General features: G+C 41.2%; 1 protein-coding gene across 1 annotated transcript in view; it reads right to left on the bottom strand.

Annotated features, from left to right (window-relative positions):
• Nucleotides 1-2,598: 2,598 nt before the first annotated feature.
• The window catches only part of LOC136443004 (enolase-phosphatase E1-like), a 31,534-nt gene continuing 15,664 nt past the window's right edge, over nucleotides 2,599-18,468 (bottom strand). The window contains exons 2-3 of the mRNA XM_066440049.1: nucleotides 2,945-4,235; nucleotides 2,599-2,645 (exon numbers count right to left, since the gene is read on the bottom strand). Of these exons, the coding sequence (XP_066296146.1) occupies nucleotides 2,599-2,645; nucleotides 2,945-4,235 (1,338 nt within the window). The remainder of the gene's footprint in view (nucleotides 2,646-2,944; nucleotides 4,236-18,468) is intronic.

An 18,468-nucleotide genomic window follows, 5' to 3' on the forward strand; every position in this document is an offset into this window, starting at 1 on the left:
CCATGCGGACTTAAGAGCATTTACAGTATGCAACATCGTGTTACAATTCCCTGGTGGTCTCCATTCAAACCACAGACCCACTCAAACAGTGTCAAGCACCCTTCAGTTGTGTTGTAGATGTACATTGTACAGAGAGTGACTCTCTTAGAATCAGGAAGCCCACCATGCATCACAGATACTGAACTTCTCTTGTTGAACAACTTCGTGGGTGGGAATAATGAGGGTTTTTGATTTTAAAAAAAAGAAAAGAGGAAAAAATGCAACAGGTGTGCTTTTAAAATCATGAGATTTTTCTTAATGATGCTGGGCTGACCGAAATATAAGATTACAACGATGAAAATATTACGAAGGCCAAAAATACAACTACAGAAACAAAAATGTCCTCCTAGAAAACTTAAGCTTAAAGGCAACTAAAGCAATATTGAAATAAAAAAATGCCGATATCTTTATGGTAGTCAGACATTTACTAACACTATTCAGCACATTTGCGTAATGACTTCATATTTTGAGCATTTTAAAACTGCGCAAAAACGTGTCGTACGATGATTCCCTTAGTTTCGCGAGCCTACAAAAAACCCGGCGACGATTCTAAGTGAGTTCTTACATCACAACGACATCATTTATGCATTATGGATGTCGCTGCACATTGTGATAGTGTTGTTTGAACTAATCATGTATAGAAATGACTAAATACATCGACTTTCAAAATCCGATTCTCGGACCCAAATATTGCTTGGGTTTCCTTTAACAATTTCCTTTCAGAGCAATAGTAAATAAGTCACCTTATGAGGTTTGTTACAGCTTCATTACAATGATGATTCTAATGTCAAAATAAAACCCAGGCTAGCAGTTTCATTTTCTGGTATAGGACGCAGATCCTGCCATACAAATTTACCACACAGCTTTCTCTACACCTGGGTCTTACTAAACCTGGCCCGTCTCCAAATGTATCACACACTTGGAATACCTGGATTCCCCTCTGTTTTCACGGCCTAGTATGCCATGTGACCTTGATCCCCAGGATTTAGCTGATCCCTATCTCTGTGAGAGGGTGAAGGTTGGACTGACATACATGTATCAAAGTAGAAAGATATTTAGTTCATAGCTAAAACCTAGTCTCTACCAGACTAACCGCGCCGGCTATAGGGAGAACATTTGTCGGGGGACTTTGGCCATGGAGGGTAATATTTGCAGGCACAGTTAGGGTTGCAATATTTATGTTTAGCCATACCTAGTATGGCTCAACATATTGTTTTTGTTCATGTTCTTCTTCTTCTTCTTCTTCTCCTGCCAAATCTTCAAATGGATTCAACTCCGCCATTTTTTAATCAACCGACCTGAAATTTGGCATGGAGGTAAAGAAAGCAAATACCCTCAGGTGATTTTAAAATTGCTTTGAAACAGCCCTTAAAATCATTTTTATGGAGGTTTTTTGGGGCATTTTTAGGCAATTTTTATATTTTTGGCTCCTGTGGCCTGGTTTTACAAGCAAATGACCTGACATTCGGTACAAGGGCGCCTTGAACATGTCCCTACAGGATTTCAATCACAATTCTGGTGTACATCACTTCAAAATGCTTCATTTTGGGGACTTTTGGGCCCATTTTCAGACCAAAAACAGGCCAAAAGTGGTATCCCTGTTCCATGTTCTATTTGCTGCTGGCCAAGGAATCCATGTTCTATCTAAGGATCCCCGCGTTCCATTTGCCACTGGCCAAAGAACGCGTGTTCTATTTAGGTCACCTGAGGTCATATTGCAGGAACACACGCAAGACTTTGCAGTAAGAAGCTCTTGGGGTCTCGCAGAACTTGTAGAGAGAATTTTTTTGCACGGGTGATTTTGGAACAGTCAATTTATGCATCGGGAGGGAGATTGGCGAAGTATGATGCTCTCGCATATGTTGCCTTTCTACATGCAGTTAATATTTCGATTTGCCCAGGCATTATTTTGGGACAGCCCACTTCTTGCATGGGGAGGAGTATGGCTAAACATGCTGCATTTGCTCAGGGGCAAATGACGGCCTTTCTAGTTGACCCTATCTCCGTAGCCGACTCCCTTCATACAATTGACTCTATTTGGCCAATTTCTACTATTTTCCCAGCGACCCGAGGAGGCTGGTAGAGCCTAGCTAAAACCAGTGCAATGGCCTAGTGGGTAGACACAGTAGGTCGTGGGTTCGATCCCCGGCCGGGTAATACCAAAGACTGTAAGAATGGTACATACTGCTTTCTCCACTTAGCACTCAGCACTTGGGAAAGAGTATTGAAGTTAAACATACACCACTACCATCGGACCAGCCCCCTGCTGTAGTGACTTGCACAAATGCGTGGCCCAAGGGCTACAGAAATGGAGATGGGCACCACCCTTATGCGTCTTATCAAGATGTCTAGTATACTTTAACTTGCTTTCAACCAATTGCTGACATCATGTGTCCAAAACTTTATTCCAACACAATAAAGTTTCGACCAATTGCTGATGTCACATGTCCATAAAGTCACATGGCTAAGGTGATCAAAGTAGAAAGATATTTAGTGCAGAGCTAGAACTTTGTTCCAACACAATAAACTTACGACCAATTGACTGATACCACATGTCCGTTAAGTCACATGGCCCAGGTGATTGGTCATTTGAATTCTGTAGAAAACTGCAGAAGCAGAGTCGTACTAGAACAAATTAAGCTTTGTACCATGATGATAACAACCAACACAGATTACTGTAAATGAGGGGATTTAATTTTGCGGAAGGGAGAAAATATGGTGTTCGCGGTGGTTTTGAGATCGCGTTCATAACAATAGTAGTGCTGGTCACACAATGGAACGGCTTTTCGCGATGGTTTGAAATTTGCGGTAAAGAGTTCATTGTGAAAACATAAACATAAAAGCACCGCGAACATTTCTGCATTTACAGTAACTTTCATGCTAACATAAGGATATTTGTACTTACGTAGGCCTTGTGGAGGCTCTGGGCGGTAGGTTGGCGGGACGGGATTCGGTCCAGAAGGCACCTCGGGAATCTCCCAAGGCGGAATCTCTCCACTCCCAGACTCCTCTTCGTTAAAGTAGTCCTCGTCATCTGATGAGTCCGGGGCGTCGCGTACGGGAGTGAGGTGAATAGTCGGCGATTCCGACAAATCAGGTTCGTCAGAGAACTCCATAGAGTCTAACGAAGAAGGAACCCGGTTGTTGTTCGGTTGGGAGATGTCAATTTCGTCGATTTCATTTGTCTCGGTGTCGGGAACTTCCAAGAACTCTTCATCGGAAATATCTGGGATTCCGGTGAGGTCGATTTCGGTCTGGTTCAGTTGCTTCTCTACCTCGTCGACCTTGTCAGGGGTCACGGTTTCTAATGCGCTGGTAGGGAGTTCTGTTTCACGTTTCGTCGTCATGTCTTGTTTTGTCGTCGGCTCTTGTTCGGTTGGCTTCTCTGGGGTGACGACTATCAGGAATTTGTCGTCTTCTTCGGTTGGCGTCTCAAGCTGGCCTTCCTTTTCTGTGGTGAGGTCCAGGTCTTCTTCGGTTGGTCTCTCGAACCTGTTCGGCGTTACCCGCAACAGCTCTTCGTCTGTGGGCATTTCCTTCGCTTCCGTTGGAATTTCCGAATGTTCTCCTTCAGTTGGGTACAGCCTGAATTCTGTAGCCACCTCAGGATGAAACACTCGGTGATCAACTGTTGGTAGTTCTAGAAATTCGTCCGTCGGTGACTCAATCTCGTCAGTTGGGACTTCCAGGCCTTCTGTCGCTGCCTCTTCCTCGGAAACGATAACCGGGATGTCCATATGCTTCTCCGTAAAGTCGCGCTCTTCCGTTGCAACCTCGGCACGAGCAAAGGTATGCACCACTGTTGGGAACTCCTCTTTGCCTTCCCATTCTGGGTTCTTGAAATCCGTGGGTAGTTCTTTTCCGTCCGTTGGAGATTCCAAAGGCTTCGTTGGGAATTCTTCTCCATCTGAGTCGACTGTGCTGGAGTGTAGCTCCTTTTCTACAGAGGGCGCTTCTAAGATATCGTGATCGCCATCGGTTGTTTCCTTCTGAGGTAGATCAGTGGATCCAACAAGATCGAGCTGGTCCAGCAGGTCTCTCACGGTCGGATCTTCTATGTCGACTTCTTTTATTCTCAAGGTCACACGTTCTGTCTCGTTGAATCTAGAGTCTGTGGGAGATTCCACTTCATCTGTAGGTACTTCGTCTCCTTGTTTTCCATCTCCTCTTCTCTCCACTTCAGTCAGTAAGAAGTTCTGCAACAGAATAGACAGAAACTAAGTTAAGTATTTGTGCTACATATACTTCAGACTTGCTATGTTAGTTTAACGATTACGGGATCTTTTTATAAATTTGGTATGGAATTTTTCTTTTTATTTGAGTTGAATGTGTGATAGTTGTATGCCGATTTGTGAAAAATAGAGAGAAGGCTAGCGACCAAAAAAAAAAAACCTACCAATTAAATGGTATGGCGACCATGTGACGTCACAATTCAAGTTGGCGGCCACCACACATGCCAATGGATCCAACAAAGGTTATGCTACGTAAACCTGTAATTCTGCCTAACTAGATGATCATAGGGGACAGCCTTGTACTGAGTTAGGGAACTAAAATAACCAGACTCTAAGAAGGCTTGTTAGGCAGAATGCCAATGAAGAAACAGCCTATGGCTATGGTTACTAGTAGTCAAGAAACAACCTCTTTCTTTGTCTTACAGTACTGTATGTATTTTCAAAGACTTTGATTTGATTGATTGATTGATTGATTGATTGCTCGCTTGATTGATTGATTGATTGATTGATTGATTGATTGATTTGGCTGTAATAAAGTACAGCCAGGGCTACAGAGGGTTAGCCCTGGGAACAATATTCAAAGTTGAATACAAACTTTCACAAAGCAAGTCAAAACACACATGATGGCATACACAAAACGCAAGACTATAAAATACATAGAAGAAACAAAATTAACATATAGTATTGGCTTTGCTTTTTTTGTGTGCATGCATTCAAGCTAATACTGAGTTAACTCATTCTTCAACTTAGATTAACCTTTTCTTAGGTTAACAAGACACAAATGTATATGTGCATCCTCAGACTGTTTAGATGAATCTATTGTAAACACACAATTAATTTTCCAGTTTGATTGACAGTATGAGGATGAAGTTTGACACTCAGATAAACAGTAAACATGTTTGAATGTCCTGTTAGGCTTATGTTTTCAATCATTCTCTTCAAGTAAAGTCATCCAAGTGAAAAGAAATGTAGAAAAGAGTTTCTCAGTCATGGTAACAATGTACATGTTCTACTTGAACTAAGAACTGATAGAAAATATAAATTTTAGAGATGTCATATATAACTGATGAAACTCTTTTAGAGCAAGGATATGAAAACTTCTGAAAGTATGTAAAATTCCTAAGCTATGATAAGAGTAAGAGTAAGCAACTAGGGTACCCAAAAAGTACTGTAAATGCAGAAATGTTTGCGGGGATTTAATTTCGCAGTAGGAATAAAACAGAGCGTTCACTGTGATTTTGAGTTCGCGTTTGAAACAATAGTTGCGCTACAGTCACACAATGGAATGGCTCTTCGCGGTGGTTTCAAGTTCGCAGTAAAGACATTCGCAGAAACATAAAACCACCGCGAACATTTCTGCATTTACAGTACCGGCTACCACAGCGGAACTAAGACGTCCATGACAAGGACTCGCAGCCACCAGCTAAAAGATGTCAGACAGTCAAATATACAGACGGCCAAGGACTTCGAAGTTGACATAAACTTGAACTGTAGAAGTAGGGCCCTGGCACTTCAAATAAACGGAGTAGTCTTTGCCTGGCAGTGACATACTGTACTACAAACATGTCCACACAAGGGCACGCCCCCCCCCCTCTCTCTGTGTGCCAGTGGACCCAACCTCTTGACTCGCCTTGTAATGAACAAACAGTCAAATCACGAACAAACGATAAACTCTCTCTGTTGGAGAAGGTTGACATGCCTTTGAATGGCATTTATTTGCCCGTGTTCTCTATAAGAAGTGAAATGCGGAATGAAGATTATTGTGTCCCTGCTAAGTATGTAGAAAACAAAAGTGCTGCGTACATTGTATGTGTCCCAGGGATAGTACAGCTCTGAGAAAGGATTATGGGAAGGAAGTTGTGTGGCAATAAATTAAATGAAGGCAAAAAATTTGTTCATTTTGTTCTAAGAAGTAGAAATAAGAAAAGTACATGTATAGAAATAAAACAACTAATTTAAAATGTAGCCTATCATTTGATACTTTATCAATGATTGAAAGTTCTCCATAATAAAAGACTGCCTTCTCAAATCTAGAGTTCCTTGTTTACAACCCTCTTTCCCATTGGCCGATCCCAAGTCCAAACCCCAGTAACCCACTCCCAAGCTCCAACCCCAGTAACTAACCCATTCCACGTTCTGAATCTAGTGTTCCTTGTTTACAACCCTCTTTCCCATTGGCCGATCCCAAGTTCAAACCCCAGTAACCCATTCCCAAGCTCCAACCCCGGTAACTAACCCATTCCACATTCTGACCCTGGTAAGAGGTGAGGCATCCTCTACCATTTCCTGTCAAGTGAACTTTCCTTGAACCATGTCTAGCCAAACATACACATCTCAAATTCACCAACTTCCATCTATTTCCAGATCGGTGACAATCATACGAAACATACACGTAGTATGACCGTATCACCGTACATTTCTGAAATATTACTACTGAGTATATATCAGTTGCAAACATGAGAAAGGGAGGTACGAAATGTATTTCGATGCGGTCATAAACGGGATGGCATTTCGGACATGTCGGGTCAAATTTATTTGGCCTTGCTGGCATGCTTGCCCGTCTGGGACGTAAATGCATTATGGCGCAGCGGTCTATATATAAGTCGGCTTTATCAGAACAGTGCTTCTCGGACGTACGCTGGGCCATGACAACTTTAAATACGGAATGTGACCTTTTTTACAGATTTAGTATACCCTGCATAACATACATATACACGTCCTGCTCAGAACAAATTTTTCTTTCCACTGGATATGGACGATAAATAATCAAAATTAATCATTGTGTGATAAGTGTCTTGTATATTAAGGTAGGGGAAGCTCGTTTGAAGACATTACCAGGAAATACAGAATCTACTATTTTGGATTTAATTGTACAAATACAACACAAAAATCATCTTCTACATTGCATGTAGAATATGCTTAGCATTTGTCTACATAGCAGATACATTAGTCAAACGATGCATGTTACCAAATGATGTAAACATCTGTAGGAAACATGTCTCCATGGGTTTTCCCTGCAATAACAACTGAGTTGAGGTTCTTATTTATAACTGTGCTGTAGGCACCATGGGTTTGGCTACCCAGACATAACAAGACTGGATTTTCTTCATACAGCTAATCTAGAAAGTTGTGCAGGTTTTCCTGTCGACCCTATCTTGGCTTCTGACCCCAGCCAGGAAAAGACATTCAATTTGTTAGATGTAGCTATCAGTGTGGTCTGTGGTGGGCATGTCAGGGGGGTTCCCGTAATAACTATGTATGTTATCAAGTAAGTGAAAATGTCTCAATAAAATATGACCCTGTTCTGCATGTCTTCTAAATGTTAATCTGCTGACCAGGTTTTACAAGAACATAATTATGTAACATCATCAACTGTTAAAAGAACTTTATTGCGCGACAATTGTAACTGGTACAATGTATGCCAACTTACGCACATGAGACTTGAACTATTGCTAATAGTTGACAAATATCAAGAACTGATCTAAAGTTATGAGCCACCAATCACAGCATCTGACTCTAAAATGTGCCAAATAAAAAGGGAGACTTGTGTAGTAACTGGTGTGTCTTCTTTTGTTTCTTTGCTTTTGATGTCCTGTTTGTACAAGAAACTGCATTTAGTTCGTTTGGGAGGAGAATGATACCATCTAACTACCCACATCCTAAACCACCAATGAAATGCCTAGACAGGACCTTCTGGAGTCTTTAAATGTGTGATGTCTTTGTTCAAATCTTTGAATCAGTTCGTAAAGGTTAACAAAGAAGTCTTCCTGGTCGTTAAGAAATTAGACCTCTCCTTCCCAACGCCGGACTGGGATTTCAAGGTCAAGTAGACTTTCACCCTACATCCTCCATTGGCCGTGAGACCAAGCGTGACCTCCAATCAGTTTCACCTGCATTCCCCCAGCCCAAAGATTCTAGCCTCTACCAGGCCCCGCTGATGGCTGGAAAAATAGTGGAAATTGGCCAAATAGAGAGTAGTCAGCTAAGGAGAGGGGGTAAAATCTGCCATCCTAGGATTTCTACTATGATTTTTCCAGCCATCAGCGGAGCCTGGTAGAGGCAACAAAGATTTGGCCAGATGATTTTGATTGGAGAAGTGTCACCCTGCGGCCCAGTGTCAGTGTGAAATGGCCTCCCCTGTGTGATGTGCAGCAGGACCCCGCTATGGGTGGTCACCTGTCAGTCAAGATGCTAGACATGTTCTAACACCAACATTCTTTAATATCAAGAGAACAGAAAGACTTGTGAACAAAAAAATAACTTTTATCTGATTACAATACCGTAAATGCAGAAATATTTGCGGTGGTTTTATCTTTGCGGTTTTCGCGCCAACCGTTTCACAGCGAACTTTAAGCCACTGGAAACATTTTTGTCTAATACTGTAGCAGTATGTAACTATAAGTATAACACTTCCGCAAACTTAAAACCACCGCAAACACTCAATTTTGCCTTAGCGCAAAATAAAAACCATGCAAACTTAAATACATTTACAGTATCCCTCACTGGAATAAATGACAACCGGCACAAAAACTTACATTATTTTGTTCTAGTACAGGGATCTGTTATCAAATAGCAATAAAGTGATCCTCTGAACATATACATACATATTCACAAACATCTTCAGTACAGACAGTGTAGACAAAGACGCAGTCTCATGTCATCTCTGTTGCCTTTAGTACACCCTCACTTGGCTTCCCTCAGCCCTTTTTACCCTTTCGTCAAACAGTTAAATAGAACGCAAACAAAGAGAACATCACAGAGTGTACTTGTTCACTATACCCTCTCCCTTGAGTGGGTCAGCTATGTTTGCAACCAGGCTGTTAAGAACCATCCTTCAGAAGCGCTGCAAATGATTTTGCGGGCCGTCTGCCAATGTGTACATACATTCAGACGAAACTTTGTCACGCTCCCAAAACGGAAGCTTTAAACCTAGTAAAGACTTTTAGCCCCCATTATGTTGTGTGCACCTTTTCATAGGTGTCAATGATATGAAGTAGCTTTTACTTAAAATCTACTACTAGTACTAGCCTTGAATGACTCCGACTGAATGCAGGGCACATTTGTAATTGTCTGAAGTTGTGGATTTAGTGGTACTGTATAATAAACTGAAAAAACTACATCATATCATCTTGGTGTTTAGAAATATCTATAGAACTATTTGGCTTTCTTCGTACACAAAGGCATAAGGCCAAATTCCCCTTATGCAGTCAATGATCTGAATGTGGACTTCAAGTCAAAGTACAAAAGAGCTCATTCTGTGATCCATGTCATTGCTTTGGTAACTTATTGCATGTTTGGAACAAGTCAACAACCAAAAATATCATCATAATCCATCCAGAGATTCTTGAGTTATGCTGACTACAAAAATCTGGAAACACAAACAGACAGACACACAGACAGGTCAAAAACTATATTTCCATTTTTCACGGAAATATGTTTGACACATGCCGCCCAACTTGGCGAGCCCAAAATCAATTTGGAAGTCCGAAGATGAGCTTGAGTCAATGTTTCTTTTTCATCTTCATCTGACCCTGTTCAATCCTGTCCTTTTGGTCAGAGTCATCTAAGAGGGCCTGCATGCCCTTTTCCGGCGTTATGCGCTATTTTAATTCACCGTTAATCGTTGCCAGCCCGCTCTAATTCAACGTTAAACGTTATCGATATATTAATCGTGAAGCGTTACAGGTTGTTTCAATTCTACATAGCGCGTTAATTGTCATCCTGAATTCAACGTTAAGCGTTATTGAGTAATTCCTTGTTACGCCGGAAATAGCGTTTCAGTAGGACTGGTCAAGATTTCAAAATTTTCTCCAGGGAGCACACGGCTCCGGCAAAAATATGTCGGAAGGGTGCCTGATGAATTCACCGTTACGCGATGTCGGCCGGCCTGAATTTACCGTTAACCGTTATCGGCCGGCCTGAATTTACCGTTAAGCGTTGCCAGGACCCCCCCATGCAGACCCTCATCTGAGGCACAACAGGGGGGATGTACAACAAACCAGCTCCATCCTCATATAGCAAGAGTAACATTCCCACAGCCGCCCTTTGACCTAGTATATAACCACTGTAGGAATGCGGCTCTGACAGACCAGAGTGAAGTGGTCTCAGCCAGTATGTAGTAAGTAAAACGTGCCTACAGTCACACAAATGGGAAATGTTAAACATTCCAGCATGCATGCAATGAAAGAAATATTTGCACCCAGTGTACTGGACTCAACCCTGATTTGAGAAACAAATGGCATGTTTTAGGATATTCTAAACCAATTTAGACTGTAATGACTGAAGCCAAGTGACAATGTATATAAAACATTCGGCTAGCAAATGAAGCTGAACTCAAGTCAAACTTGACATGAAGTACATGTATGTACAGTATATACTGACTGAGTTGTAGCAGCACTTTCGCTGAGTTTGAAAAGTCACTTGTGAAGAAATGCAGACAAGAGGAGAACTAAAAATCTACACACATCTTCTTGAAGATTAGGATTCACTGAACGTACACTTGTAGGCACATTGTACATATATTTCTTAGACATTCTAGATGATTTCCAGATATCTTTTGTTTTCTTTTACTGCCCTCAAATCTTTAAATACTATAAAACAACCAATTTCTACTACTGTAAATGCATTTAATTTCACAATCACATGGTTTTTATTTCACAGTATGGAGAAAATGGCTTGTTTGCGGTGGTTTTAAGTTCGCGTTAGAAACAATAGTAGCACCACAGTCGTAGATGGGCAAAAGTTTCGCGGTGGTTTTAAGTTCGCGCTGAAAGTTCACCGCAAAAACCATGAACATAAAACCACTGCGAACATTTCTGCATTTACAGTATTTCCAAGGAAAGATATCAAAACCTACATTTGACCCTTGACATGCCTTCTTGAAATATATTGTAAAAAAATTATATTAAAAGATCTTATCCTAACAGAAGCAGTGGGAAGTCTTGATAAGACCAGTCAAGTCAAGTCAAGTCAAGTCAAGTCAACCAGTGCTGCAGCAGTCCAGCCATCTGCCCACAAAATGTGTTGATAAATCACCCCCTAGAGAGCCCTGTATCTTCTGTTTGCATTTTTCAGATAGTAAAATTTGTGGTGGCTCTACCACAGTGTGTGCTGATAGAGTAACAGGTGATGACATCCACAACTGTTAGTGTTAGTGTTAGACAAGTCTAGTGAACAAGACCTCGAAAACACTTGTACATCACACACAACAGGTGTAGTACAGACTTTATGAGATAATTTTTCTCAGATACTGTAAATGCATTTAAGTTTGTGTGGTTTTTATTTCGCGGTAGGGAGAAAATGGAGTGTTCGCCGTGGTTTTAAGTTTTGTTTGAAACAGTAGTAGCGCTAAAACGTTTCACAGTGATTTTAAGTTTGCGCTGAAAGTTCACAACGAAAACCACAAACATAAAACCACCGCGAACATTTCTGCATTTACAGTAACCTCCGACTATAGCATAATTTTCATTGCTTTTATTAGATACATGTATATTCCTTTGGCTAGACATTTAGATTCACTCTTGTTTCAACTTTCATAGCTTATGGAAGAGGCTAGCTTTTCTTCGTCACCTGTGAACAAATACTGTAAATGCAGAAATGTTTGGTTTTATGTTCGTGGTTTTCACAGTGAACTTTCAGCGCAAAACTTTTTGCCCACCTATGACTGTAGCGCTACTTTTGTTTCAAACGCGAACTTAAAACCACCGCGACCAGTCCATTTTCTCTCTAGCGTGAAATAAAAACCATGCGAACTTAAATGCATTTACAGTTGTACACTGTAGATGTTAAAACACCATAAAAACGTGATAAAATGTATTCAGGTGCTGACTTTTTAAATAGAAGTTTGACAATAAAGAAGCCATGTGTTTTCAGTGAGGAAAATTATACTGAGGGTAAAGCCCCCTCTCACTGGACCCGCAGCACGCTGGCTGCGTCCGATCAAATTGACAAAGCACTCAACGAATTTCATCAACAAAAAACGAATCTTTATAAGCTTTGTGTGTTTTGTTGTCTTTTTGGTCATACTTGTACGTTTTGAATGATATTCCCATTACAAAGTCATGGGTAACACAAATCCAGTTTAGGATGCAGCGACAACGCCAGAGTGCCGCGGGTTCAGTGAGAGGGGGGCTTAAGTGTCAAAATGTGGATTTAGCTTTTGGTTTTAACTAAAAAGCTATATCTGAAATACCTTCAAAAACTCATGAATATCGGATGGTAACAATTGGTCCTATAATTCTAGAGCAAATTTGGACAAAGTACTTCAAACAACCCACTTGACATCAAAAGCACTATCCTCCTGGGAAAAACAAACCAACCTCTCCTAACATAATCAAGCACAAAAAAAGGACCCATAAATTCCTGTTTTAGTGTTTTAGTACTTCTAGAAGTCTTCGTAATGGTGTTTCAAGTGTAAACATTACATTTCCCTACATAAACACATTGATGGGTGGTCAAGGAGGTTGAGACCAAACACATGTACAAGTACTGTACCGACGAGTTATACAATACTGTAAATGCAGAAATGTTTGCGGTGGTTTTATGTTCACGGTCTTTGCGGCGACCATTTCACCGCGAACTTAAAACCACCACAAACATTTTTGTCCAATATTGTCTATGTGACAATAGCACTGCCGCAAACTTATTAAAACCACTGCGAACACCTCATTTTCGCCTTAGCGCGAAATAAAAACCATGTGAACTTATATGCATTTACAGTTCTCTAGGCATTTGTTCATCTTCATAGAAAATCGTAGCTTCCTCGTCAGAATATAATCTCTTGCAATGTCAGGAACTTGATGGCTAAAACTTAGTAAAAGCCTTATAATATATTACCTTCCGCCGGGTTACATAACTCTGCCACGTTGAAAAACAGTGGGTTTAAGAGATCTCTAGTGCAGCACCCCCAGGTGTGCACAGTTTAGATATACAGGAGTGCATTACACTGGGGGATGTTGGGTTGGAGATCATTTTGGATATATCTTTTCAGGGTGGCGGAATTATGTACCCTGGTGGAAGTGTACTATGTTAGTAGATGTTACATGTACGCCAAAAATAGTTACTCTGGTTAAGCAACAGGATAAAATTTTGAAACAGTCAGACGTTTCAGACAGCATCCGCTGTCTTTCGTCAGTGACTAAGGATAGGACTGGAAAACCAGGTTTTATACCAAAACTCTGAATAGATATGTTAATGAGGTTAAGAGTTTAGGATGTTACATGTAGTTTAGAACCATGCTTCTTATTCTTTCTATACCATATTTTCCTACATGTAAGTTCACATCACAATGCAAAGGTTCCAACAATCTTGAGTCCTAGATCTTCTCAAACTCTACTGGGAAATGGGAAGGAGAATGGAAACTGTAAGGGCTTGACCTGTAAACACCACATGCCAAATGGGCAAACAAATCTGGCAATAGACAAGTAGTGGGAGTCAACACACTCTAATCAAACATACTACACCGCCAGGCATCAACATCTGATGTTGTGAAACTCTAATCTCCAAGCAGATCCAACGGTTGCAAAGACCGTATCCAACTGGCAGAGGAAGTTTTTATTGCAACCGAAGTTGCAACCCATTGCAATAAAAACTTCCTCTGCCAGTTGGATACGGTCTTTGCAACCATTGGATCTGCTTGGAGATTAGTGAAACTCCTTCTATTGGGAGACTGAAATGTAAAGCACAGATTCCCTCTCTGATCTAATTTCAAAGCAGATCTACATGTATGGATGGCAAAGACAGTATCCAAAGGGCAAAAGCAGTTTTGGCCAATAAAACCGCTTTTGCCCTTTGGATATTGTCTTTGCCATTTATAGATCTGCTTGGAGATTATTTCTGGTCCATCTACTTTGACGTTTAGATGCTTGACTAGTCTTGGGCTCCTCCCCGAGAGCTATTAGTATTAGGGGCCTGATCAGTGCAGTGGAAGGGTTGCTAGAAGCATGATTTAGCCAGGCTATACCAAGGAAGTTGTTCTATTTGGTTATAACCTCCTTGGTTATACAGTGTTAGGTGTCCGCAGTAAATCTCCATACTGTTTTTTTTATGTCGGGCCGGGATAAAGTTTGATGCGGGTGTTCCAAACCGGGTGATAACTTTTATCACACAGGCTTCCATAGAATCATTCGAACCCATTTGGCGAGCGCACGTTGTGCTGCTGTCAAAAATTTGAATACCAGATTCAGACGTTGGAATTGCTGTTGTAACTGTTACAATTTTTGTTCAAGGATATCGACTTTTCTCAACTTCTGGCGCATTTCGCATTGAAATGTGTGCTTTCTCGGGTGGGTATGACATAAATAAAACCATACGACCGTCTGGCAATCCTACCCAAGGTTGGGCTGGTACCTTTGTGTTGTATTCTATATTTAGAGAACATACAGGTCCATCACAATTCAGGACACATTTATTTAGGAAGTGCAAACTGCAGTAGGTTCGGGCAGAACAAAGCAGCACCACACCAGCCCACCCCAGACACACCTCAGGGAACGGCATGGTTCTAATCACGGCCCTGCTGGTAATGAAGTGCAAATGGATCTGGGCTAGACAGGGTCATAAACAGGCAATAGTCAAGGTAGGCAGGTTGATATCTTATCTGTAGACTAAGCTGTAGCTTCGGGCTGCTTCTTGTAAGAAACGTTAGCCACGTGGTTTACCATTCTTGCTACCATAAATATACTGTACATGCAGAAATGTTTGCGGTGGCTTTATGTTCGCGGTTTTCGCGGCGACGGTTTCACCACGTACTTAAAACCACCGCAAACATTTTTGTCCAATACTGTAGCAGTATTTAACTAAAGCGCTGCCGCGAACTTGGAACTACCGCGAACACTCCGTTTTCGCCTTAGCACGAAATAAAACCCTGCAAACTTAAATGCATTTACAGTATCGCATGATCCAAGTCACAGATTAGAATATGCAAATCACTTTAAAAGTTTAATAACAAATACAGACTTTTCAATCAGTTTCACCTGCTCATTAGCATGCAAAAACCAGTTGTGCAAAGATACCGGGCATTTGTGAAATACTATTAAGTGCCTCGTATCTTTTTATTGGTAGTTTGATAATCAATACCAAAATTAAACACATGGAAATGGAGGTGTTTTAATCCTAAGCAGATTGTACCCAGTACTGTAAATTCAGAAATGTTTGTGGTGGTTTTATGTTTGCGTTTTTTTCTGTTAACTTTTCAGCACAAACTTAAACTCATTGTGAAACTTTTTTGCCGCCTACGACTGTAGCGCTACTATTTTTTCAAACGCGAGCTTAAAACCACCACAAACACTCCATTTTCTCCCTAAGGCGAAATAAAAACCAAGCGAACTTAAATGCATTTACAGTACCGTAAAATCCCTATTTACGTATGCACTTTTTAAACTTTTCAAGTTGCAAGCAGGTGCTCCAGGCTGACACCAAAGTCGGGGTGCGTACGTTAGGAGGGGTTCTTCCTCGGAAAAATTGCGTATCAGCATGAGAGTATGGTACATCTTCATGCAAATGAAGTGTGGAATGCAACAATACAATCAATCAGTAACAAAGAATAAATAATACATATATTTAAATTGTTTGATATTTTCTACCCAGCAACATTTTCTCAGTAACTCAGTAACCCTTTAAGTCGGTAAACATCATCGGAAGGATGATCATTCATGTCAACCTCTTAACTATCAACCGAAATGCTGGAGAGGGGGTGTGTACGTTAGGAGGGTTTTTCCCCTGAACGTTTCAACTCACTTAGTCAGGCCCGCAATCGTCCCCAAATCAGGGGTGCGTACGTTAGGAGGGGTGCGTACGTAAATAGGAATTTTATGGTATCACGAAAATAGAAAGAGACTCAGACTGCCATGTACTTCGTATCATGTTGAAATCTTGTTTGAAAAACCAGGTTAAAGTAACAAACCACACAAATATAGCTTTCCTCTGAAGAACTGTGAAAACCCATTGGTAATCGATTGGTTGTGACTAACAGTGTTAAACTGCAAAGCCACTTTACTTCAGAATGGACAGTCGTTAATATGGTACTGTAAATGTATTTAAGTTTGCGTGGTTTTTATTTCGCGGTAGGGAGAAAACGGAGTGTTTGCGGTGGTTTTAAGTTCACATTTGAAATAATAGTAGCGCTACAGTCATAGGTGGGCAAATAGTTCACTGTGGTTTTAAGTTTGCGCGAAAGAGTTCACTGTGAAAACCACGACCATAAAACCACCGCTAACATTTCTGCATTTACAGTATCTTGAAAATAATGATAGACCTATTTATAAGCCATCAACAGAATTAGAAAGACCACATGACCTGTTCTGAAAATGATACCAATGGTTGGGGTTATATATATCCCCGTCTCTCAGTAGTAGGTGATTGAATACAGATGTTTCTTGTTAAAAAAGCTGTTTCCAACTGCCAAAGTCAAGTTCATTCTGAGGTAGGTTTAGGATTAGGGGACCAGATCAACTTTGACCTTGCAAGCAACTCAATTCCATTCCCCTAGACATACTACTTTTAATGCACCCAGACGTTGTGCCCTTCATAAACCCTACAGTAATAGGGTTTGGGTTGGCGTTAGGAAGGGCATCCAGCCGTAAAAACTCTTGCTACAGAAAAAAAGACTTGCACTTGATGAGGAGTCTATGGGCTCCCCCATCCAAGTGCAAGCACGTCAAACCCCCATATGACGGGGAATAAAAGACGTAGATGGAGAGAGAGAGAGAGAGAGAGAGAGAGAGAGAGAGAGAAAGAGAGAGAGACTCAGAGAGAGAGAGAGAGAGAGAGAAAGAAAGAAAGAGAGTGAGAAAGAGAGAGAGAGAGTGAGTGACAGAGAGAGAAAGAGAGAGAGAGAGACAGAGAGAGAGAGAGAGAGAGAGAGAGAGAGAGAGAGAGAGAGAGAGAGAGAGAGAGAGAGAGAGAGAGAGAGAGAGAGAGAGAGAGAGAGAGAGAGAGAGAGAGAGAGAGAGAGGGAGGGAGGGAGAGAGAGAGAGAGGTTGATCGCTTAATCACCACCAGCACTGTTGTGGCATCAGACCTGGATATAGATTCTGGATGTGTTACCGGGGCCAAACAAAGGGCTCTTTGATTGAATGTCAGACCACAACACTCACTGTCGACCTCCAAGTAAAATATTTGTGAAATCGAAGATGCCAAATCCGCTTACTGTGACGTTTCAAAAACGTTCTACTTCAGACTTTCCCAACTTAAGCCCAAAAAGAGATATCTATCTCATTTTCATGGTGACAGTGACTGTTTCACAGAACTATGTAACATGAATTTGTGATGATAAACAACTCAAAAGTTCAAACTAGTAAATATAGATCTAGATCTCGATAATAGTTCCCTGAAAGAAGCAGCCTGGATGCCAGACATCGATAGATGTTTTAGAGATTGGGGGTCACACGATAGATATTTTAGAGATTGGGGGTCTGGCATCCAGGCTATGAAAGAAGAAAATTTCTGTGAACAATCACCTTTATTCCGGTTGTCCATGGGAGGTAAATTCTGTCAGAACGTCGAACAACTGATTCTTGTCTATTCCATGGGAAACCATTAACGTCAGTCAACTTCTTTCTAATGTACTTCAACACAGGGGCAAACCTGGGGCAGAGAGAGCCTGTGAGGAATCAGCGAGACCACATAACTAACCCCATGGTTCCTCAGGCACCCCCTGGACTCCATGTTCATGTCACAATGCCATTTATCATTCCCTGTGATTTCTTCCAGATATTCCTGACTTTGCTTCCTGTGAGTTCTCAAAACGCTGTTTAGCTGTGCCTAATTTTCTAACCACAAGTGACAATACAGGGTGAAGACTCAAGGTCATGGGTTACATTTTGAAAGTTACTGTAAATGCAGAAATGTTCGCGGTGGTTTTATTTTCGCGGTTTTCGCGGCAACTGCGAACTTAAGACCACCGCAAACATTTTTGTCCAATGCTGTAGCAGTATGTGACTATAGCGCTGCCGCGAATTTAAAACCACCGCGAACACTCCATTTTCCCCTTAGCGCGAAATAAAAACCACGCAAATGTAGATGCATTTACAGTCCACCAAGGTCAACGCCTTGTATCCAGCCCGCTACTATATCTATACATAGATGCAGAATTTACGATTATCTTCTTTTAATATCTTATCGGTTTGCCTGACACGCGGACCGAGCTATCTCTAGTCTAAGGGCAAGCCTGTGAGTTTAGAACTGATATGTTATAGTCATC

The sequence above is a fragment of the Branchiostoma lanceolatum genome, chromosome 10 (assembly GCF_035083965.1).
Source record: "Branchiostoma lanceolatum isolate klBraLanc5 chromosome 10, klBraLanc5.hap2, whole genome shotgun sequence".
Taxonomy (NCBI): Eukaryota; Metazoa; Chordata; class Leptocardii; order Amphioxiformes; family Branchiostomatidae; genus Branchiostoma; species Branchiostoma lanceolatum.